This window comes from Egretta garzetta, unplaced genomic scaffold (assembly GCF_000687185.1).
Source record: "Egretta garzetta isolate BGI_Z169 unplaced genomic scaffold, ASM68718v1 scaffold60, whole genome shotgun sequence".
NCBI lineage: Eukaryota > Metazoa > Chordata > Aves > Pelecaniformes > Ardeidae > Egretta > Egretta garzetta.
The window spans coordinates 1709971-1734970 of record NW_009258269.1 but is presented as its reverse complement, the minus strand read 5'-3'; the positions used below and the strand labels follow the sequence as shown (position 1 = coordinate 1734970).

General features: G+C 40.0%; 1 protein-coding gene across 3 annotated transcripts in view; it reads left to right on the top strand.

Moving 5' to 3' along the window:
• FBXW11 (F-box and WD repeat domain containing 11) overlaps nucleotides 1-25000 on the top strand; it is a 69265-nt gene that overhangs the window by 32212 nt on the left and 12053 nt on the right. For all 3 annotated transcript variants that reach the window (XM_035888887.1, XM_009649647.2, XM_035888894.1), the window contains 5 exons: nucleotides 644-869; nucleotides 10528-10714; nucleotides 11561-11651; nucleotides 23798-23935; nucleotides 24509-24627. In XM_035888887.1, coding sequence (XP_035744780.1) covers nucleotides 644-869; nucleotides 10528-10714; nucleotides 11561-11651; nucleotides 23798-23935; nucleotides 24509-24627 — 761 coding nt within the window. The remainder of the gene's footprint in view (nucleotides 1-643; nucleotides 870-10527; nucleotides 10715-11560; nucleotides 11652-23797; nucleotides 23936-24508; nucleotides 24628-25000) is intronic.

The following is a 25000-nucleotide window of genomic DNA, read 5'->3' as shown; positions in this document are numbered from 1 at the left end:
TAGCAGTAAGTCCTGGGGTGGTGTTCTTGTAGCATCCTTATCTGTAGCTAAAGCTCCCAGGATTTTAATGATGTTTTTACGTGGATGTCCCAACCATTGGCATGAGTTGTTTTTCAAAAACAAAACAAGCCCTTGACATCGTGTGATTCTCAGTTTTCATTTATGGGCAAGCAGTTTCAACACTGACATAAGGGTCTTGAATTTTTGTGTTAATTAGAGTATTAATACCCAGCTTTGGTACGTCTCTAACTGTGTATTATTTTAACTGCTGGAACCTGTGTAAGTCATTTGTGGAGGCAGACTGCAGTACACAGTAGAGGCAAACTGCAATATGCAGCAGAAACCACTGCCTTAATCTGGAAATTTTTGTTCTAAGGAGAATTACGTTCCTTGCTGTCTAAATGGTAAGAGGTGTAAGGGGATTGAAGTCTTTCAGTGTAAGAACTACCTTATAATTATGAGCAAGGTCCTTTCATTCATGTTTATGAAAGACGAAATTCGTATGGTGTAACTCATAGCTTTAAGAACGTATTTTTAGATTTAATTCTGTTGATTATTTCTTTGTATCCTTTCACGTTTTTTTTCTAAAGCTGTTCCTATTCTTGTTTATATTTAAATACTGATACTCCCTTTCTAAAAACAGATAAGTAATGGAACTTCATCTGTGATTGTCTCACGAAAAAGACCATCAGAAGGAAACTACGAAAAGGAAAAAGACTTGTGTATTAAATATTTTGACCAGTGGTCTGAATCAGATCAAGTTGAATTTGTGGAACACCTTATTTCACGAATGTGTCACTATCAGCATGGACATATTAACTCTTACTTGAAGCCCATGTTACAACGGGACTTCATCACTGCGTTACCAGGTAAATTAATACTTATTTTACAAGAGGTGCATTTATAAGTACTTTTTTTTCTTTAATCCTTCTGGTGTATGCAAACTTTTCATAACATCCTCTAGATTTAGATTATTTCGTATAAATAAAGTATGCTTCCTAATCAAAAGAAGTGCAGGAGGGTAGCTGAAGTCATTCACTTCTGTGATTAATTGAATTGGCCACTGGATGCCAGTGTTGTTCCATGTAGAAGTAGTTGTGAGTGGTGTATCCTGAAGGATAGTTTGTGTTTCAGTTGGAACTGAGTTGTTGTAAAAGTTGTATCTCTGCAAGCTCTGGTCTAAACTCTTTTTTCATACAAACCCTACAGGTGTAGAAAATATTACAGAGGTATTTTCATTTGTGAAGTCTTTATTACATTTTAGTTCGAAGTTCCCTGAATCTTAAACAAAAAGCTGCCTGCTTAGATGAGTGAATCTAGTTTGTCTGGTCTTGTTGCAGACTTCAGCAAAAGCACTTGTGGATTTTTATTGTATAGTCCAGCCATGATTCCTTCCTTCAGTTGCTCAGAACCTCTTTTGCCACTGACCAGTGTAAACCTGTATCAATAGTTTGAATATGAAATCCGTTCTTACACTGGCTATATGCATTTCTTAAAAAAATACGGAGCAGTAATAACTAGGTATATGGAATCTTTAGCTTTCAATCTCCTGGTATGCTGTATATATTTTTCCGTTCCTTTCTGGAAGGAATTGTATCCCTGGATTTTTGCTGTTGGGGAAGATGATTCATTTGAGTATTTGAAAGGTAAATGTGTGGACATTGTTTCCAGAGTTTCCTATAATAGCACAGATTCACACCTGCATCGAGTGAGTAATCTATGGATGTTATCCCAGGAATTCCAAGACAGGACAGTGAGTGCTGAGGGTGGATGAGGAGGCGATACAAATCGGAAAGGGAATTGGAAACTGGTAATTTTTTTGAGCACAGGGACTGGTCATATTACAAGCTCTGAAGCTTTTGTAGCCATGGTGTGCTTAGGTGGTCTCACGTGTATGGGCTTTCCTGGTATCTGAGACAGAATGCTGCTTGCATGTCACGGGCTTCAGTTCTCTGTACTGCTGCTGTATTTTCACAAAACCTGGAGGAATTCAGCTTTTGGAGATGATGGGGGAATTTTGGCTCGTGTGTCAAGCATGGTTAAAATGAACTTCTTAATAGTTGGAGGTGAATGAAGAACATGGGAAGTGATACGGAATCTCACATGTGCTCTATTGTCTTGAAAAGACAGGCTTAAAAATGTGAGAGGGGGCTATGAAAGGGAGGGGGTGTCCTTTTTGCCCACACCTCAGTTTCACAGGAGTTATTTTATAGAAGACTTGGCTTGTCTGGCCACGCACATAAAAACGTGCTCCTCATTTTGACTGGAGAGCTGTCTCCTTTAGGTAGTGTGGATGTATCCTCCAGCTTGTTTTCAAAATACTGAATTCTGTTTTCTCTAGGGAGTATCTGGGATTAACTAAAAAAATACAGTGAAATAGACAGTCATGGTCATCCTGTGCAAAAATGAGCTTCAATTATAATTTTATTTTGTTTGGGTTTATTTTCTACCTCAGGGCTGATACCATGGAGATACACTGTTCTTTCATATTACATATCTATTCCTAAGAAATTTTTGGGAATGGCATAAACTGACAGTTACTTACACCACATTTGTGTATATAAGTATATATTTATATTTACAATAAGTATGTATTTATATTTACAGCTTCTGTTGCTTTTGAAGTTGTAAATAGTGGTAACTGTTCCCATACTCAGCCTTTCTTAAAGGTGACGTGGTGTTTGAAGGACGTCTGTATAAATTTACCCAAGAACTTAATCTAAGTTGATTGAATTCAATTCTGCGTTGGACTAACATCACGTTAAAAGTTAACAGTAAAGTGCTACCTCTTAAAAGATAGCTTTACTTGTCTTAAAGCAGTAAAATTCATTTGTTTTAAATGGAAATCGTTTTTGCTTGCTACTGTCCCTACTGATTTTACACCTGTGAGAAGGCAGGAAAAATGGAAAAAAGTTTGTTGTATCTGGCTTCCCTTCACTTCAGTGGAAAAAAGTGCTAATTCTGATGTGCTTTTCTGTTAAGTGGTGGCAGAATGTTTAGTCTGCAGCGCCTGTTCTTACAAGTTGGGCTCTTTCCTTTGCTACAAATCACCATCGTGGCTTAAGACCGGCTGTATCAGCTATAGCTGTATGGCATATCGTTGTATCAGCTATTGCAAATCCCATTGATCAAGTGCCTCGGGAGCCTGTACTTGGTTTTTTCCACATCTGCCAGTGGAGTTTTCTCTAGCATGTCAAAGACAACTCTCAAAAGATAGTGGTGTATAACAGACAGCATAATTGCAAGAATAACTTATGTCACCTCTGTGCTTTTGATTCTCTTATCTTTAAGGTGTTAATATTACTTGCATGGTCTCATCCAAATTGTACTGTTTCCTTAAATGAATTACAACTTTGACCCTTGAGCACTGCCTTACCACCCTTGATTAGGAAAGAAAGTCCCTTCCATATCTGTTTTGTGTGTTAAGACTGTAGCAGAACCATACGCTGTATCAGGCAAGTAAAACCCTGCCAGGCTGCTTTTGAAATTTGTTTCTAAATTAATAAAAGCCTGTGCAGTTGCATGATCTAAGTGACTGCTTTGTATCTAATGTTAGTTAGCTTTATAGAGTTGGCATCCCACATTTGGGTTTCATTTTTATACAAAATGATATTTACACATTGAGCTTTCAAATCCCTGTGGATTTTAATTGGTTTAATTTATTATTGAAATTCAACCAGACCTTTGTCTGGTACCTGTAATGAACAACAGCTGTTAATTTTTCACCATTTTGTATAAGACTGCAGAAGCTCTTATAGAGGCATAGGAGTTGGGAGTAATGTTTTTCTTTGAAAAGTGTACCAATAGGTGCTGGATGCATTTTGCTAAATAGAATTGATAGGTTTTAGTACCTATTTCAGAAACTGTTTATGAAACTAAATGCTCACTGTCTTTTAATGTAAAATGGGTATATGCAGCTATTTCAGGCCTTTATGTCTTAAACTTAGTCCTGCATGTTGTCTGAAATAATTATAGTGGGCCTGTCTAAGTATCTGTGCTTTGGACCTGTTCCTATTATGTTAATTGGGGTAAATACTTTACTTGATGTCTTTTTTTTTTTTAATATGAACAATTTTACTGCTTACAAGTACGCAGATTTAAAATCTTAACAGACTTGGTGACAAAGCAAAGCAGTTGTGTATTTGTGCTCAGGATGCAACTTTCGAGGCTCTGTGTCTACATAGAAGACGAGATTGCCATATTTTAGCATCAGAAAATGCTTGAGTTTCTGACTTCTAAAAATCTGGTTTTAGCTGTGACCAGTGTTATACAGAATTGTGAGAGTTATGCACCATTATAAAGGGCTTCTGCCTAGTAATTCACAGCTGATCCTTACAACTCAGTGAAATAATTGGTGGCATAATGAACGGGTTGCATGAAGTGTACAGTCCCAGACAGACGGGCATACGTGTGTGTCTTACTGCTGTTGTGGAGATGTGGTAGCTGATGGCAGTTGGCTTTTATTGAAAAGCTTAATTTACTTCAATTAAACATTAATGAGCGTTTAGTACTAGGATTACCCCACAAGCCAGAGTCTCAAAAAGCCTTGGGTTGGTGAAGTGAATAAAAACAAGCTGAGCGCTTGTCATTTGGGTTTTGTATCTCCAAACTCTTGGTCTGATAGTTCCATAAAACATCTTTCTGCAGACAGGCAGTCAAGTCTAAATCTTCCTGAGAACATTCCTAACCTGTAGACAACAAAAGTCATCTTAGAAAGGAAGATTTTCCTTGTATTTTGAGTTTATTTGGAGATTGACTCTCCTTAGGAACCATGTTCTAGCCCTGTTTCTAAATGCTTGGTATGTATGCTACAGTGAAATAATTTTTTAAAAAATTGGATTTTGAGAAGGACCTGAGTCTTAGCCTGATACTTCTGAGTTCTGCCTATGCCACAGAAAGGCACTGAACACGTTGTAATACCCAGCCCCATTTGCACTCTGGAGCATAGCCTCTGTCGCACCGTTGCCCGAAGTGGAGGAGAGGCTTTGGTTCGGGATGCTGGGGCCAGCTCTCCGGTAGCACGATGAGTTTTGTACCTCTCTCTGTCTGAGGAAATGGCATTAATGACTCCCGGTGCATCGGCAGCGGTTTGCCAGCTCTTCACCTCTGCTTTGAATCATCTTGTCAACAGCCAGAAATGGCAACACTGATCTCGCCAAGAAAGGCTTAGCTTTTGGATGAATTGTTGGTTCATTCAGGTTGCATTTCTAGACTTGAAGCGTGAGAGGTGCCTTTGGATCCTGATTTTCACAGCTGTTTTTCAGAGGATTGTTATTGCTCTTTCAGGTACAGTCATGTGAAAGCCCAGACAATAGCAAAACGTTCCTGCTTGTGTCATTTTTCTTAATCAGTTCTGTGCAACTACGTTTAAGCCGGAGAACTATCTTTTAGAAAAATAGGAAACTAAAGCCAATCGAACATGACAAGTTGATGAGTACACACATTGTATTACTCAGACTTCACATTCATTTCTAAATAGGAAATCATAAACCCATGGACTTCAGCATTCCTACGTACCTCTTGCTAAAAGGCGTTAGGATAGAAAGCAAGCCCTGGTGTGCCTGCTGTCGACAGTCCTGACTGTGACCCAAACACTTTTTTTATGGGCTCAAAATTGTAATCTAAATAAAATTCTTCTGCAACTACTTAAATGACATGTACGTTCTTACTCACACAAAGGATTTAAAATACAACAGATGGATTTCTAATAATGAAATATGCTGTGTGCTGCATGTGAAACTCCTAAAGTATTTGTAATGGATCCAAACGCACTTGCCTGCTATTGAAAAAAAAGTGATGCAGTAGCCCTAACTCTGAAAGGCATTTCAAGTTCCACTCTCAAGTTGACCAGGGTCTTCTGAAAGATGATACAGGTATGCTAGAATAGGGGGAAATCCCCCAAAACACCACCAGCAAAAAGCCACAGAACCATGCACTTGTTGGGCTCAAAGGGTGCTGTGCAGTCTGGCCTTTTTATTGGGCTGGTTATTGGTAAGCGTACAGCTCCTTGGAGTTCTCATCTCTCGTTTTGGGGGAGGGTAATTGTTTAGCTTGTTGCCAGGAGATGGCAGTAACAGATAAACTTTTAAAATACTATTTTGTGCATTTGAACATGTTCTATTTGTCTGTTGCTTTCTCCCTTGGGAATTGTTCATTTCACATCTGACATGTTCATGATCTTTATATTTCAAAAATTGCTCAAAACTGTAAGCAAGGTGTTAGCAATATTTTCAAGTGCCAGCGTGGCTACTCTGTCCCATAATCTTTCTTTAAGTACGTGGTTGAAATAAGTGCAGTTACGGTTCGCTTAGTGCTCTTTCACTAAAAGTATTTAAGTTTCCCTCCTCTGAGAAGGTTAGTGTACTTGTGATGATTGTTTTACTAAATTATGTCGATTAGGTAAAATTACACTTTTGTTGACTTTGGCATGAGAAAAGCATCCAGTAAATGGGTACCTGCTCAGCATGGATCCTGCTGACCCAGCTTTACTAGAGATAAATAGCGATGTTTTGACCAAAATGTGCCTAAGGACAGCTGTTCCTTTGGCCATTCAGCCCATTCATGTGATGGACTTTGCATCACTCATTTGCTCATTCACCTGCAATCTTTCAGGTGCATGAGTAAAGAATTTTACACCTTAAAAGTGCAGACATTGAAAGATTTGCCTGTCATCAGTGTATCTTGTGCCACTGGCTTTTTTGGAACCCAGACGTAGCTGGAGCGTGTTTTTCTTCTAACAAAGAGGAATTGAGGCCATCCAAAAAGGCTAGTTTGATGTGTGCCTCTGTCCTTCTGCCATGCCACCGCTGATTAAAAATGCCTTTCCACAGGGAAAGGACAGGAGGGCATCCTTGTATCCCTGGGAGAGATGGAAGCCGAAAGTCGGTGCTCTTGTCATTCTGCTACATTTTGCAGAAATGCTGTTGGCATCCAAGTGTCTACATCTCTTTTTAATAATCTCTGGGTCTTCTGGTTTAACTGTAACCTACTTCGGTGTTTGCTCTTAGTTTCTTCTAACTTCTTCCAAACTTTGCAGTCATTCATTTTTTAAATTTAATTAGTAAGCTGGAAACATAGTAGCCTGATACTGGTTGAACTGGATTATCATTTCTGTCATTTCTTAGCACTATAGTCTCTTTTATTACCTGATGATTTGACTAAATATCCCTGGGTGAGGTGAATATTAATACAGCTTTATGCCCTGAACTGTGGTACACGTGCAGGGAGGATAGTGAACATGCTAAGTCCATACTCGGGAGAGGAGGGTGATCTAAGCTCGGATGTTGTACAATGGCTACTGAAAGAAAACCGGTGCAGCAAAATGGGAGCCCTAAAAACCTTTTCTGCAGGAACCTCGGTGTATTGCTCTACTAATATAGAGTTTGCAATTGTGGTGGTTGATTGCCATAGCTTCTGCACTGTTTGCTTTGGGAACTGCGATGCTTTATGGAGAAAATTCTTCCTCTTCAGAATGTAATGTGCTGTGTGCCAGGAAAATACGTAGAGGACTGTGTTGTGCAATTGCAGCATCATAGATGTATTAGACGGCCACGTGCTCTGCATAGGTTGGTCTTATGTTGTTGAACGCGACTATTTTGTACTGAAGTCTAAAATAACCATGCAATCTGTTTCTGCTAAAGCACAGTGTGTGCCCTGTTGATCACACCTGTAACCTAGGAAATCAGAGAAATGCTTACTCAGCAGACCCATTTCTTCTCTCTGTTTTTATCTGGCTGTGCCCTCCACTTTGCACTATGAATTAGCATCTCTTCTTCATACCCAAGGATTCACGTTTTTAAACTAACTCTTGAAAATGACCTTGCAATGGTTATATTTTCCGGCAGAACCTTGAGAACTGTTTCAAATCACGTAATATCACAGTAAGATAAATATATCCTAAGTAAAGAGTATTTAGAATCTCCAAGTTGTTCTCTGCTAGAAAGGCTGGGATGCGGCAGACTGGAATGCCACTTTTACAGTGGATTTAAATGCCCTGGTATATTCTTCAAACTGCTGAAGTAGGAGACGGTGCAGTTTAAAGCTGCTCTGAGACATGGTGGTGTTAGGAGAGGGTTTGCTGGTTTGGAAGCGGGTAGATTTGAGATCTGCCAGTTATTTGGACCTTGTTACGTTTTAGTTATCTGAATCTGTTATTATGACTGGTATTGAAAAATCTGTATAAACTCAATTTACGTTGTCGGAGCTTTCAAGCTTTCACCATTCTTTAAAGCCTCTTTATAGTTCTATAAATTACGTAGAAGAAATGAACAAATGCTCTTCAGCTACACATACTGGCTTCTCCTTTCTATTGCTGTTCATTTTTACAAAGGCCGTGCCAAATTTAGCATGCAGTGGAGGACTATATGAACACAATTTCTTAATTCTTTAAAAAATTAACAGTAGTTTCTTTGATTTTTTGGGACTATTTGAAGCCTAAAGTAGGCTGTCGTGAGATAAAATGGAAAATTAAAAAGGTCATCATCTCCTAGTTTGAAAAATTCTTTTCATGCTTGGCCAACTGGCATATGTTATTCACGAAAATGAAGTTATCCTAGATCTCTGATTTAGTGGAGGTTTTGGGAAAGCAAAATTGCAGGTCCTTTGAAATAAGTAACAGACTTACTAGTGATTTTTTTTGTTTTGTGGGACCAATGACACTGTAGTTGGCATATGAACAAGAAAAGTTTGATTGCTATTTTAAATTTAGTGCGAGCATATTATCTAAGTGGTTTCTATGTATGTACTCAACTATTTTAAATGTAACACTCTCAGCAGGAGAGACGATCTAGCAAAGACCGTAAGCAAATTCACGCAGCATTCCACCTGTTTTATGTCCTGATAGATCTGTGGTGGCAGCTTACTGTATTAATCATCTTTATTGATGTCCATGTTCTTTCTCTCAGCTTCAGCTTAAGTACCTAGTGCTTTTGGATAAGCATTAACTGATACGTATGAAATAATATATCACAGCACATTGCCTTACACAGACCTGGATCTGGAGATTTGAACTTCTGCTAGTGAGTTGAGTGCGTTCAATATGTAAATCTAACCCTACCATGATATAAAAGAATCACAGGGGTTAATAAGCTGCTTCTGGTAGCTAGGATCTTCATGATGAAAGTCAGTGTTTCCCCAGTCCACTAATAACTGTTGCTTGTTGACCAACCTTATTATGCTGCGGGTGCAATTAGAGCATGAGAGTCTCCCAGGTAGATGTTGGCTTTGGGGCGTCCAAGTACTGCTGAAGGGCTTTCATTTGGAGTAATGTCGTTTTACTTGGGCGTTGTCTTGTGGTACATTGCTGAACTCATTCTTTGACCCAGTAAAGTTGGCGTCGTCGGATCACCAGTAGAAGGTAACGTGCCCCGCTCCCTTGCCATAGAAGGTAACGTGCCCCAAGGGCAGGAGAGCAGCAGACGCAGGAAAGATGCTGGTATCTGTTCAAATGGCTGTTGTAAATACATTGGGAAATCTTGGTGCAGCTAAACTAAATTTACTTTGCACTGGAATGTATGGTGCAGAAGCTGAGCTGTCACCTCTTGTTATCTGAGAGTTCCTTGACTCCTGCTGATCCAGAGGTTTCTAGAAACAATTGCATCCATTGGCCCCCAAATAAATCCTGCGTTGAGTACTACTTGAAGTTGTTTCAAAAAAACTTGTCCCTCTTGAGTTTAGCTGAAGAGAAGCCTCAAACCCCCCAGATTCTGGTAAAAATCATTCAGTAGTAATTTCTCTAAGTTTGGAGTCTAGTGGTGGTAAACCATGAATGGGGATAACTGCCATAAATGTTAAAGCACCATTTGTGATTAATGTATTACTGTCGAACTCATTGATTACCCCTTCCTGCACCAGGCTGCAGGGCATGGTGTCTTTGGCATACGCTCTACCACCAGAGTCCTGAACAAAATTCAGGAGTGGACTTGGCACCTGCAGATAATAGAAAGAGCTTAATATAGAAAAGATGTCCTTGCGTTTGGTGCAAGAAAGTTTTTGCAGAATCTTGGCTCACGCTTCTACTGGATATGTCTGCATTTGTTCCTGTGGAGTCCTATCTTCTGCTGAGTTTAATCTATTGTTATGTGTGAGGGAATAGTAAAAGAATCAATATTTTACTTTTTTATTACTGCTGCTTAGTAAAGCATCTGCTTGAGGATGATCTTCTCTTTGGATCATGTAGCCTGGTGCATTATGTGCTCAACAAGTGGAAGATTCTGTGCCCAGAAAGAGGCAAAATGCTTTCTGCTGCTTGCATACTATGCTGAATTTTTGGTTTGCGCTCATTCTTGCTCTGTGGAAATGGGACAGTCCGGTAGGCAGGCTGTACTAGAAAAGGAGTAAGGAGTTGGAGATACTTCCGTGTACCTGTTTGGATTAATTTCTAACTGGTGCTTCTGTGTGTGATAATTTAATTATCTTGTTGCTCCAGTGCCTTAAAGCTGCGTTGGCTTTCTCTGAATGTATTGCAAAACTTGTTTAGTAGTTTACTGTGAAGTGATTGACGTTTTGATTGCCTTTATTTCTTTGTAGAGCAAGGCTTAGATCACATAGCAGAAAACATCCTTTCCTATCTTGATGCCAGATCACTCTGTGCAGCAGAGCTGGTATGTAAGGAATGGCAGAGAGTCATCTCTGAGGGAATGCTATGGAAAAAATTGATTGAAAGAATGGTACGCACAGATCCGCTATGGAAGGGACTGTCAGAAAGAAGGGGTTGGTAAGTACCTCGACAATAACTAAATTCACCTTTTACAGTGTTCTCCTTCATGAATTTCCCTTATCATGACCTCTGCCAAAAAATAAGTTTATAGTAAATTGGTATCACTGGGATCCTTATCTCTGCCGTGGACTAGCGGGGGTAGCTACGGCGAAAGCTCTCAGCTCCTGTTTCTGCTTTGGCTTTGTCCCCTGGCCTTTTGTGCACTGTGTCTTTCAACACTTGCTTTCTTGCGGTAAGTCTGCAAATTTGTAATTTCTGTTTTGCAGGGAGAACTAACATGTCGAATCAGCTCATGAAAGCTAGTGGCCACAAGTTTTGCAGGGCTTTTTCTTGAGCGAAGTATTTGCAATTTAACTTTTTTTTTTTTTTTTTTTTTTGCTTAAAATATAAAATAGCTGATTGGGCTGAGGAAGCCTCTCTCAAAGAGAAACCATTTGTGTTTGAGGCAATGGAGTTGTTCTATCCTTTACGGGTATCTGAAGAGATGAGGTGTTCTGCTTTGGAAACCTGCTTTTCTGTGCTCTCTAGTGGTGTGCCTAAGAAAATGCAAGGCATATGGGAAAGAGCAAGGGGACGGCACCCTGCTGGCTAAAAACCTTATGAAGCAGTAAACCCTAAATTGGAAAACCATAAGGAAAACACCTGCTATCTTTCTAGTCTTGGACTTTTTAAATACAGCTGTCAAATTGTAAAGTCACAAGGGTTGTAACGGCAATACTAAAAATTCTTACAAGTATTCTGTGAGAGTATGTCATAAGGTTTTGTTCTGTGCAGATTTTGAATTCCTTTTAAAGTTTGGATTCTTTGTGGTAAATTGAAAAATATGTTTCTGGTTCTTTCTAGGGATCAGTACCTGTTTAAAAACAGACCAACAGATGGCCCCCCAAATTCATTTTACAGGTCCTTATACCCAAAGATAATACAGGATATAGAGGTACGTTTTCTGATATATAATATCTGCAGGAGAAAGAATGTTGATATTGTTAGTGTTTCAACGATGGTGCATGTTGGAGCAATGAAGCACATCATATATATCTGCATCACTACTACTTTGTGAGCTCTGGCTCTTCAGACAATGTAAAAAAGCGACTTAACTGCCGCAGTACGTGCGTTAACCTGTGACTTCAAGTGTTAACACTGTCTTCTTTGCATTTAAAGATTTTTGGAACTCTTCTGGGACTATGGATTTTAATAAAATAGCTGGTTTAGGAAACTTACTATTGCAAGACAATTCCACCTATTGCTGAATGTTCTGATAAATTGGTGACGCTTGCTTAGAAAGTGACCTGAGGGTTAATGCCTTAAACACCAATCATTTAAAACATTGCTCATCTAGTAACTTACCACTTCTAAAGCAGTCACTGTTGCAAAGACAGCTTTCTTCAGGGTATGGGCTTCTTTTTCCCCCTTGAGTGGTGTGATGAGAACAATCAGTCCTGCAATGATAAACACAGTAGGGGTATTGGTGGTTAAAAGACTGTAGAAATGACCGTTCTTTTCTTTGATACAAGATTTTGCTTGTCTTGTTTAAGTTACAAAGTTGGGCTTGCTCACTTATTTTAAAATGTTTCTGATAAATCAGGATCATCTTGGTATTCTGCCTACCAGCAGAAAATCTCTCTTGCTCAGTTCGCTGTGTACCCACCACAAAACTCTTAAGTTATACCACAGGCTGTAATGGATTTATTTCAACCACGTGATGGATGTGAAATTATTGGTCTGAGATTCATTAGTGGGGAGACACGTGTTTTGATGTTTAAGACAGATGTGAACTAATGGAATCATTCTGCTATGGCAAATGTGAGTTTGTGTTGCTTGGCACTCAGTAAACAAAATTATTCAGAACTCTGAACCTATCTGTAAAATGTATCTGCTGGAAAACATAATCCAATTTTCAAATATTTTTTATAACCCTTGCTACACAATTTATAAACATTTAAAGAACTAAGCATGAAATGTAGCCTAGGCAAAATAAGATCAAATAATAAAATGTGTGTCATTCAGCTCACAAATTGAAGGGAGATGTCTACCCTCTGTAAGGAATGACAGAGCGATATTGCAATGATAAGAAGCCCATGGGATTAAGGAGAAATCTTAATGTATTTTCTTGCTTTCTGCAAAACTCTGACACTGGTCAGTAATGACTGCGCGAAAAGTGGTGAGAAAAGGTGACCTCTGAGATGATGTAAAACACTGAAGGACTTCAGCGTTGTTATAACTCAGATTTTTACTTATTTTTCTGAAACTCGTTTGTTTAGGTGTAAGTGGAACATTTGCATAGGAATTCTTATTATTAGAGATGGGAGCGTTCCTTAGAGATGTTCTGAGGCCCTTCAGCCTTTGAACTGTCGCAGTCTGCCTTTAATACTTTCATTCTTCAGTTGCTGTAGATGTGCTCGTACAATGCACAGCAATGAAGCTCCTAAATTGGGCAGGTTTTACTAATAAGCAGGAGAAAACCAAACCCCCCAGGCTTTGCTTGTTGCTAATATCTTAAATGTATAACTTTCAGTCTCTAAATATCTGGGAGTGAGAAATGGGTATGCCACTAAAAATATATCATAATGAACGTGTTCCCCCGTGAAAAACAAAATGTCATTAAGATAACAGTAAATGTATTAAACCCTCAAATTAGGAGAAAAAATTGCACTGCACTGCCTGGAAAGTAAGGGCTCGTGTATTCAGTATGGATAGAAAGTGCATCAGTGTTTGGAATTCAAGAACCACAGTTTTATAAGACTCTTTTGAACCCTAACTTTCTTTCCGAGTTTAAACTCATAAATTTTTATTTTTCATTATATAATGCTCAGGTGGATGATGCAAGAAATGTAGAATATGCAGAGTAAGGGGTTATCTCATGTCAAGCTTTGAGATGGAGCTGGAACGGTAGAAGGTGCTGTATGTAAAACATGCCATGCCACTAGTACTTAAAAATAGTAACGTGAGCAATGAGCGTGGGAAAAAGAGTTCTCTTTTCTGCGGTGTACGAAGAGTAAACCGTAAGCTGTTGCCATAGCTTCTGCCCATTCCAAACTGCCTGGCAATCCAGCTACTTTTATATATGATTTCTGTAGTTTCTATCTAATGCTTATATCCTTAACAATGCTACATATTATCGGGGCATGCGGGAAACCCCTGTGTGTCTCAAACTCAGATAGAGAGAAACAAGAGTGGAGAAGCAGAATTAGGGCCACTCGGGGAAAATCTCCTGGAGTCCTGTACTTTCCATTCCACGTTTGTGTCTAAAAACCTATGAAAAACCTTTGGTTGTTAGTGGTTGTCAATCACTTGGGGTAGAATTTAAGGTATTGGCAACTAACCTCAATGCTGTCCATGGCCCCTGGATACTTTGGTAGACCAGTAAAGCCGAAAGGAGCCAGGACCTGTCAGCTGTGGGCTCTTGCCTCTGAACTTCACTTTAGCAAAAGTAAGTGTAAGCCTCTGTTTGCTCAAATTCAGGAAACAAGTGCATCTTTGTCCAGTCTTCTACAGTGGTGAAGTCTCTCTTTGAAAACTAATGGCTACTTCCAGAATCATCACTACTCAGTTTATACAGGCAGCGTGTTTCCTACTCCTGGTTCTTCGAAATTGCTGAACTGGAGAGGGAAGGCAGGAGGATGGGGGTATTGTGCCACGTCAAATTTTTCCCTGTTTACATATTTCCTCCAAGCCTTATGAAATATTGTTGTTTTCCAGGTTTCCAACCTGGAGTGGGGTTTCTGTTTCTGCTAATAGTCAAAGGTCCAATAATTCTTCCACTTCCAAAAGTCTATTATAATTTTTCTAGTAAATCACCCTTTAAAGCACTTTGCACAAATTGCTTCCCTAAAGGACTGTCAGAAGAAGCTTTTAACACTGTTTAAAAATGTAGATGGTGAGGAACAAGAGCAACAAAACTTAGTTATAATATTAGGAGCACTTCTTAACTTCTTCCTCCCCTAATTCTGTTTTTAAGCCTCAAGTCATGCTCTTCCTCAGTTTTGTGCTTTTCTCATTCCTTCATTTTTCAAAGCAATGTGCAGAAGCTCTTAAATAAGACTTTAATCTTAGCTGTGATGAAGAATTTTGTATCTCTGAATACCAAAATGTTTTTTCTTCAAATATTTGCCTGAACCTTTAATAAGATCTTCCTGTTTCTGTCAGAGGGTCAGAGTTTAGGGAGCTAGTGATGAGCCAAAGGCTACCCTATTAGCATTTACATAATTATACAAGTATTTTTATAAGACATTTATCTTGTGTCCAAAGGATTTGATTTTTTTAATGCAGTAAAATATATTGTGATGTAACACAAAAATCTTGCCATTCAGTATTTTACCTGTGGAGCACAAAGATTAACCAAATTCTGCTAGACTGTTTGTAATGATAAGAGTTATTAATTTACTGCAGCTGGTACTAAATGGGGTTGTGGCTAGAGATAAGCTCAAAGGAGAATGCACTCTCTGCTTTGGATTGACTGACAGAATTTGAAAAGTAATCCAAAACCTGAATTAACAATTGGAAGGAAAAATGAGGAATGATAAATAGCAAATTTGAATTCTTTCCCTTGGGCTCTATTTGCATTTTGGGTCAAAAGTCCATGCAACCACAAAGTGTTGTTAGCTGCAAGGTAATACAGGCAATGATTTGGCAAAGCGAGGTTCCCTTGCCTCTCTGAAAATTTATTAGTGCCAATATCTGTTTATTTCATGCCAAACACATTTTAGGAACATAATGTCACTTCTGAAATCATTGGATTTGAAAATAAGAGGACATTTAGAGATCTGAAACCAAATTCTTGGAAAGAGGTAGTTACTCTCCACCTCCACTGTGAAGCCAAATATTTAATTAGGTTTCATTTCACAAGAGGTGGTCCAGTAATTTTAAATGTCTCCAAGTCAGATGTTGAATTTGCCAAGCTTCTTTAGGAGTTTGTTTAAAGGGAGAACCGGATTTGAAGCTTATCCTAGAAAACTGAACCTGGGTTTGCAAGGCCATGTTTCTGGAGATGATCTGGCTGGTGTGGGGTATCCTGTGCCCGGGTGCAGTCCCAAAGCGTTGTGGGGAAGGTCAGCTGTTTTAACGGGACTCTGTTAATCGGCACGTTGCCAGGATGGGACGTTTAATACTGCTGATTCCAGAACCCCAAGTCCCTGGATTTTTTCCATATTATTTGTGAAGCTTGGCCAACTATTCTGTTTTCCCCTCAGGATTAGCACAAGTATCTATTTCTTGTGATGAGTTGAGAAGACTTATTTCGTAAATGTTCCCCGTATCTTTAGGCACATGGCAAGTGCCCTCATCTTGTTTCCATGGTGACTTAGGTCCACCTAATTAAGATGAGAATGAAAATGTGATTTTGCTGAAGATCTTAGGAAAATGTGGCACCAGGCCATCAGATAAACACCACGTGTTCTTCTGAATTTTGAAAAAGTTCAGATTTTAAGACTGGAATTGAAATTTTAAAGCCTTGGGAAATTTTGAAAAGGGGAAGAAGTCAGCTCTCACCCTAAGTCACTGCCAGCATCGGGAGATTTTTGCTTAGGAAAGTTGCAGTGTATAATTTCTGAGGGAAGTGGGTTTGTTTAGTACTGTTCTAATTATGATGCTGGAGAAATTTTATGTGCGTGTGTGGGGAGAATCTGGTCAGCATTATACGCCTAGAAATTTTTTCAGCCAGCCTTTGAAATCTCTACTCCACAGGCACTTTCCAAAAGGCATTTCTTAAAAATGAAACTGGCCAAGGAAAGGAGAGGCTTTTGAGCGGCAGGGACAAAGTTCTTGTGGTGCACAGCACAGGGCAGAAGACTCCTTTCAGATGCTCCTAGCATGGGACGGATCCCTGACTTGGCTTTTTTTGTTCACTTTGCCCACGCCACACCATACCTATTTTCACAAACAAGCATAAAAGGCTCCTGTTTTTCTTCTGCGGGTTTGAAAGAGGGATTCGTTGTTCCTGTCTGACTACTTCGAATGTCCATATGCTCTGATAGGGTCTGATAAGCACCTGTTATATTTAAACACCGTTATGTTTAAACACTGTATGTAACTTTGTAGTGTTACGGTGTTATGCATAAACTTAGTTATTGTCTCTAATGGAACTGAAAAGGTGCAATAATTTTTTTTTTCATCAGCATTGTTCTTTGTCAGGTGTTGTGTGTAGGCCAGGCACATGTGTCACTGCAGTGCCTCAGAGGACCCCTCTCTGTTTTCATTGCTTTTGGCTTGTGTTTTTAAGATTTCCTCTCCCGCCAGTGTAAGCAGGTGTACCTCTCCTTGGTGTAAGCAGGAGTCCGTTTAAAGTTAGTATATTTTGATGTTGCATCTGTAACCTGAAAGCTTGACGTTTACTTTCTCTTAAGCATGTTAGACCTCGTTGGTAGAAGTTGGTGGAAATGGGCATCCTTTAAGAGAAAACCAGCGAGACCCATCCGTGGGTGTTACTGCGATCATTGCAGCTGCAGAGGTGAAAAAGGTTTTCTTTATCAGATGCTGCCCTTGGATCTTTCTTGGGATTTTGTGTGTTGTGGCTGCGTTTGCAGAGGTGCTTGATTGAGAAGACAGACCTTCCAGGGACGAGGGACTGCTTTGTTCACCTGCATCCTCCTGTTATGGGTTCTCCTGAGCAGGAGATGAGAGGATTCTTTACTCCTTCCCTGGTGAAACAGGACAACTGTACCGGTCCGATCAAAGATGTAGCACAGCATCCTGCCTCTTGACAGCACTAAGGAACAAATGCACGGGGCAGAGCACGGGCACATGATGCAGCTACACTTCATTTACGTGGGAGTAGTCGAAGTCTCTCATTCCTGCCTCATTTTCTGTCCCCCTCAACAAATCAGTCGCTACTTGGGGCAGTAAGATGGTCCTAATGCTGAATTACTGTTCTTTAGGTCTGAAACTTCGTTTATGTTGCCTTTTTTATCTGATTTGCCTAAGCTCGCTCTGGTGTAGGACACCACTTTGACGCTTGGAGAACACGTTGTCTTCATGCTTGATGAAATGGCCTGGCCAGTGTTACACTCTCGGCTTTCTCCCAGAGTGATTTCCTATATTCCTTGTATGTCAGTGGCCTTTAATGCAGTTTCTGCAAGTCTTCTCTTCCTCTGTAAGGCATTAGCATATTCCACAGTCCGGATTTATCTTGCTCAGCATCATAAGGTCGAGCTGTTCTTTTTAAATGTGGTTTTAAAAAGGGTTCAGCAAAGCTGCAGTGAGTTCAGCTCAGGAATAGTTTTACTTGGTGGACCTTTGAGCAGCTGCATACATATTGGATCGATCACATGCAAAAAGAGACAACACTTCATCAATTTATATTGTCCACATTTGGATCTTATCTAAGCAGCTGTAAACATTAGGAACTCAATTTTTAGGTCTTGAATTCTGCCAAAAAAATCATGATTTAATTGTAATACTTGCTAGGAAAACCTTCCCATTCCTTTTTCTCTAGAGTTGTTTAGAATTTTGGACTTCACTGTTTACGCCTTTTCTTCTGGTCTTGGAGTTCACACTAAAATATTTCACCCCAAAACTCACCTGAAAGCTCATGTAGTGTTCAAACGTGGAGTGGCTCTCAGTAGTACGCTCCTAGCTTTTTGGCCTTGCTCTAACTTCAGACCGTTCTTCAGAACATAGCCTGAGTATCCTATGATTTTTATAAATCAAGTCAGAAGCCCATCTTGTGGTTATTGGAAGTGTCATCGTGTCCTCCCCCCACACCTCCTTTCTTTTTTTCTTATTGTGAAAGTGGACCTTTCTGCTTTTATTAAACAAATGCGTGCTGAACTTTATATACATATGCGTGTATAAAAGTTAGCATGGTACATGCTATCGGGGTATAGTGAATCCCTATTTCTCTATTTGTTACTCTTGCTTCTGTGATTCTTCATGAAGGTCATTTTTATTCTTTCTTGACTCTTCTGTTTGCATGGTAAATACCAGAAATCAGTTGATGGCTGTTTTGAATTAATCTTTGCTTAGGTTTACTTCCTTGCATTTTGTTTCCTATGTTACTGCTTACTACTTCTTCCCATGCAACACGGCAACTATTTCTTCCATGTAACCTTTTGTTTTCTTCTGGACTTTCACTTCTCTTTAATTGTGAATGATCTAAAATACAAAGAATTCTTGGTAGTGGAAGGCACAAATTCTTTTGATGCGCAGTAGTGCCTGCGCTTTCAGATCAGTCGTGTATAAATCTTAACTTTAAACTGTTCTTATTTGAGGGTCACACTGTCATGTGGCTCCCACTTGTATAGCTGCTGCCTTCTACATTTCAAAGCATTTTGAGAGTAAAATCCAAACTGAGTCACTCAGAAGAGTCCCGTAGTGTAGCATGAATCATGTTGGTTCAGCTTTTTCATGGAATAGGGTAAGAGAGTTAATAGGGAAAGGCAACGTGCTTAATGGTCAAAGTAGGATCATAAATGAGAAGACGGGGTGGTAGATGGTTTGCAGCACGTGGTGTTCTCTTCCAACAGCGGTGCCAGTTGTGTTCAAGATGCTGGTATGGACATCTGTATTCCCTACTGCTTTCTTCCAAAGACACATTTACTGGCTCAGATGACAACGTGCTTAGGTCTTAGTGAATGTGTAATAAGTTATACCAAGCCTTCAGCCAAAACTCTTCAGCTACTTAGTTGAGCTGTAAGCTCTGTGGAGCTTACTGACCACATAATTTTCTTTTTCAGCACTTCCATTATGTAGCTGATCTGAGGAGGAGGTGTTTTATGAAGGCGATGTTGGATACCGCGCAAGTATTTTTTCTGCCATACTGCTTTGGCACAGGGATTTCATTGCTGTTCATGTACAGTACCCGCCCCAATGCTGATCCAGTTCCTGTGGTCTTTGATTTTTTTTTTTTAGCTGTCTTTGCTGCTACATGCCTACCACCAGCACTCAGCTCCTTAACAGTGTTTTTTTAGAACTGGTGACACTCACAAGAAAGACAGTGATGCTCTTTACCTGCAGGGTTTTTATCCCTCTGCAGGCTCCTTTGGAAGGAGGGTTTGCTGCTGGCACATTGTGTCATTTGTTGCCGTGAGGCAGGAATCCCTGTGCGGTCAGAAATCCTGTTATTTATGCTGCTGTGGTAATGACAGGGCAGCTAGCGCTCTGCAGGTTCTTCTTGAGGACCAGTTCAAGCCTTCTAGGTAATAACTATCATGTAGCCTTTCTTCTTCAGGCTGATAGATTACAAAAGCTCTTTGGCCCTCACTGTCTTACTGCAGCTTGGAGACCCAACAGTGAATTCCAGACTCAAGCCAGGACCTAGGGAATCGGTATCCTTTTTCAAGAGCTTGATGCTTTTTTTTTTCCCTTAATGGTTGTAGCATCTTCAGAGTCTGAGAGAGGAAAGACCACAAAGATGCAGGGAGCCTGGTGCCATGGCCAAGCTGTCATTTTGTCTTTGCTTATCAAACCCTCTTAGCTTCATAATGAGTGAAAAATTAAGCCCTTTCCACCCTGATGACATAAGCTCATTTGCTTTTGCCTTTCCTCTGCCAGAGTCAGGAAGGCTTTTCTTTCTTCTCTTAGAAGAAAGCATGGAAAGAGCAAGGGTTTGGATTTTAACTGCCCCTGGTGTACGTGCCTAATGCTTCAGGAGAAATCCCTACATACGTAACAAATGTGGAGGTTCCTCTTTCTTTTTTCTGCCACATTTGTCCTGCAGGAGAATTGTGTATTCAGAGGGAACAGAAACTCCTTGGTTTATGGGATTAAGATAAACCCACTTACTCCGCAGTAACATTCACAAGGATAAAACTGCAGTTTTTAGCCAAGGAACTGAACACAGTGTACATTATCAAACAGGGGGAAAAAACCCTGTTCCTAGTAGATTATCCTTAATGCTTCCAATGTATAGTAAATGTTCCAACTGCTAATCCAGATGAATTGCATCTTTTTTTACTGTGCATCTTTGTACCAGTGAACATATTCTGGCATGGTCAAGGCTTGGCTATACCTCCGCATCTTGGGCTCTTTTCTATGTGTACTTTTCTCTCTAAATGCCTTTTTTTTATCCATTTATTCATTTCTTCAGCTGCCAAATGGCTCTCCTGCTGTGGCAGATGCTTTGGCTTCATGCTTGGTCTTTAGCCCCTGTATGTCCAGATTTTGCTGGCTATGCAGCATTCGTCAGCTACTTGCTGCTATTGCTCTAGTGAGCTTTTAGAAAAGTGTGAGAAACTTTTTTTCTGTGTGTGTGTGAGCTAAGGAGAGATAGCATTCTGCAACATCTTGCTTTTGACTGTGAAAACCAAGTTCAGAGGCAGTTATCTTGCAGACTTTGAGGGGCATCTGTAGAAAATACAGTAGTGGGTGTTGTATTTGGTACCATAAATATGCAAATAAACCATGGGTCTCTTCAGCATTGACTCCCTGATGCTTGCAAGAGTCCATAAAGCACAGCGATTTCTCCCTTGCCCCTTGTACATGCATGCCTACGTATTTGGCGTGTACACAGTTTATTATATCTCCTGGAAGGAGGTTGCCGATGAAGACTTTTGCTAACTGCACTATTCAGTAACAACCAGAAATTTCCTATAGCAAGAAGCTTTAATGTGGTTGCCAGTATTGTATTAAACATGTTCTTTTTCAGGTTGCCCACCCACTCAGCCGTATTTAGTCATCTAAAATAATGTTATTTCTCTATACGTACACATCTGTTTTCACTCTATTGCCAATTGAAATGCTGCTGTATATTCTCTGTGTATTGTGGCTACTTTCCCAGCATATTGAAAATTTACGCAGTGTAAGGGGATTTTACAAGTTCTCGAAAAACATGAAGTATTTTCCCACAGTAGCCACACCATATAACGTCTAAATGAAATGACATCTATTCACAGAATTAAAATGTGCACCTGCATATGACTTACTGCTTTATTGTGCCTTCGCATAGATATAAATAATACTGCAGTCTCTTTTATTTGAAGCCAACATTTTCTTACAGGGAGCTTATTAAGTAGCTTCCTATAGTGAACTTCTAAGAATCAAGCCAGCTAGTGGCCTGAATGTCTGGTGAGCATATTTTTACTGACTGTTGTTTTGTTCAGGAGACTGTGACAAGCAAAATTTCTGATTTGTGGTGTTCTTAATGTATTCTGTAGCCATCGGTAATCACTGTCACGGGAAGCTGAAGTGTGAAAGTGCTCGAATGGTGTTTGAGCACTCGGCGGCTAGAGTAATCCGGTGTGTGTTACACACAGCTGCTTATTTCAGACCCTTCCAAGAACGGGGCTTTAGGGAAACCCTCCCTTAGACTTTTTAGTTGAATGTCTGAGCATACATGGTTTCAGAAGCTACTTAAATTGGGTAACTCCAGGCTGTCGTGTTTTCTCTCCTGTGTCTGCAGTGTTAGTACTGCATTTTTAAATGTCTTGCCTTCAGATCTGTAATTACATTGCTTCATGCTGTTAATGTCTAAAATCCTCTCCCGTTTCCGAGGGTCACCTCTGTAGCAGCAAAGGAGTTAATGAGTTGCAGTTCTGCCCTCATAGCCCAGATGATAAATCTTTAGATAAAGCTTGAGAATTGCCCATCCTTCCTCCTCAGAACCTCCATCCCGTGCTGAGCAAGTAGCATAATGAGCTACCTTCAAGGCTGGAGTCCAAGGCTGAACCACCGCAGTGTCAGATTTGAATGTTTTAAGCCCAGTTCCCAGTCTGACAATCAGCAGTGCGCTAGCTGGCCAGAAAAGCTGATCCCAAACTGAGAGCTGACTTGCTCTCTTAATTTGATTAACTTCCCCACCAAATTGGAAGAGAACGAGAGGGGATGAATAATTTGTCAGCATGCTCCTCTAGAAGCATCTCTTGGTGCTTATGATTTAGACAAAATTCCTGTGGCACATCAGGTTTGTATTATGACTGTGTGTAATTCTCTCCAGATTGCATAATGGGAGACAATTGAAGGAGCAAATGCGTGGAAAACAAAGTGGTAGGTTAGTTTTCCCTTGGAGCAGACGTGTTTTCCTAGAATTGGGACATCATAGTAGCACTGCACTTTTGTCTTTAATAAGCGTTTCGGTTGTTTGCCAGCCTTGGAGGAGCTGCAGAGGTGCCTGCTATTGCTTTGAAAGTTAGGATTTGGTTATAAATACGCTTTTCCAAACAAGCTGACAGTCGATCACGTTTCCATGCAGTATGTCAGAGGGGATCCCCAGGGAAATAGCTAAATAGATGGCCTGTTCTCGTGCCTATACTGGAAGAAGGAAAGCATCCCAGCCTGTCTAGGTACTGCAGGTGTTGGCCTGGAGTTCTGTGCACGGATTCTGTTATGATTGTTGTTACGAACTTCCTATCCAAAATCCTACGTTTCTTTGAAACCAGTGTTGGTTGTCTCACAAGTGATAAAGCTGATTAAACCATGGAAATCATCCTGGTTTTCCTATGAAATAGTTTGTGGCTTTTTAAGGTGTGTCAGGTCCTTTTCCTTAAAAATATCTCTCGGAATGAAAATGTTGAGAATTACACTTCCACAGATTTTTAAGGGGGGGGAGGGAAAGTAAGTTTGGATTATTCAAAATCTTACAGTCCTTGTTCAGTTTTATTTTTATCAGGCTTAGAGGAGGCTTTCATATATCAAAATCCCTTTCTAAGGTGTGTAACAGCGGTTAATAGGTGAAATGACTGGGTAGGGGAAGTAAGGGTCCAAGAACGCCTATAACCTGCCTGTTGGATTCAGCAGTTCTGTAACGTTAGTTACTCAGGTGAGGCTGAACACTGCACCATATGAGCTCCTGGTTTATTCTTTGCTGCTTATGTCAGATGATTGTGTAAATATGGGGGGAACGGGCTTCTTATGAAATGTATCTCTCTAATGCCTCCTCTGGAAATTCTCATTAAGGTTAGTTGACCTTCATTTCCACCACTAAACATAGCTTTTGTCATGACAAGTTATAAAAGTCCTAATTTTAATTCATTGTGTCTTGTGTATTTTTATTGGGGGGAGGGGGGGAGAGAAAATATGTATTTTAAGTTTTATCTACTTCGAATTTAAGGATGACGTATGTAAAAGTGGAAAGATTGCTGTGTATGTGTTGGAGTGGTCATGCTTAAGCATGCAGCCTTGTGCCTAATTCCTCATTGTTTCCCCTCTTGCTAGACTATAGAATCTAACTGGCGATGTGGGCGACATAATTTGCAAAGGATTCAGTGCCGCTCTGAAAACAGCAAAGGTGTCTACTGTTTACAGTATGATGACGAAAAGATTATCAGTGGCCTACGAGATAACTCCATTAAGGTATACACTTTTTTTTCAGTCCTTTCCAGAGAGGGAAAGGTAGCTGCTTGCATCTCCTTGATAATTTCTCTCCCCTCTTCATGGGACAGTGTATTTTTGTGCAGGGTTTATGAGGGTGGGATGTCTTCTGTAGCCCTGCACTTGGCTTTAGAAACTTTGGGAACTGCCAGCCAGGAGATTGATGCTGCTGACTACAAAGAAATGTTTGTGAAATCAGAGTTCACGTAACGCCAATGAAGCCTGCATTCGCCACTGTCCTTAGTTGTCATTGCTAATAGTTTGCTTCCATGCTAATAGGTTGCTTTCCTACTAATCATCCATGGCATTTCCTTTCACAAAACAGGCTTTTATCTTTATGTGATCATTGGTTATTTCACTGTTCTGTCAAAAACTTGCATCAAAGAGACTTCCTTAAGCTAAAAGGGAGGACAGGCCCACTGTTTGGACAGGCTAAACCACCTGTGGATTCTTCCTGCTACCTCCGGTTTTCTTTCTTCCTTTGTTCTCTGTGGTGGCAATGTTCAAGTCTTGGATCCGTGTTCTTGATAAGCCATTTATACTTGTTTTTAACAGATTTGGGACAAAACAAGCTTGGAATGTTTAAAAGTATTAACAGGACATACTGGCTCAGTTCTTTGTCTGCAGTACGATGAAAGAGTCATTGTGACTGGATCTTCAGATTCTACAGTGAGGTGAGTGCTAGGATTTTGCGCTGGGTATATTTACAATAATCTGCAAGTATCAGAAAACAACCCTAATATGAATGTGACAGATTATCACATGCAAGATATTCATACCTGGCAAAGCACCACATTCAATAAATGTTTTTCCAAATCTCAGTTCTCAGTCTCATTTTTTAGTGTTAAGAATTTTGAAGGAATGTGACCTGTATGATTCAAGGCATACCCTGAAGTTGTAGAATGGGTGATGGCCAACTATACAATAATTTCCTCATTTAGGGTTTCTTGAACTGCCTTCTGACATCTCTTAATTATAACTCTTAATGAAAGGGTACTTGGTATATATGGAGCACTTATCTGGCAGCAATTTTAATATTATTGAGTT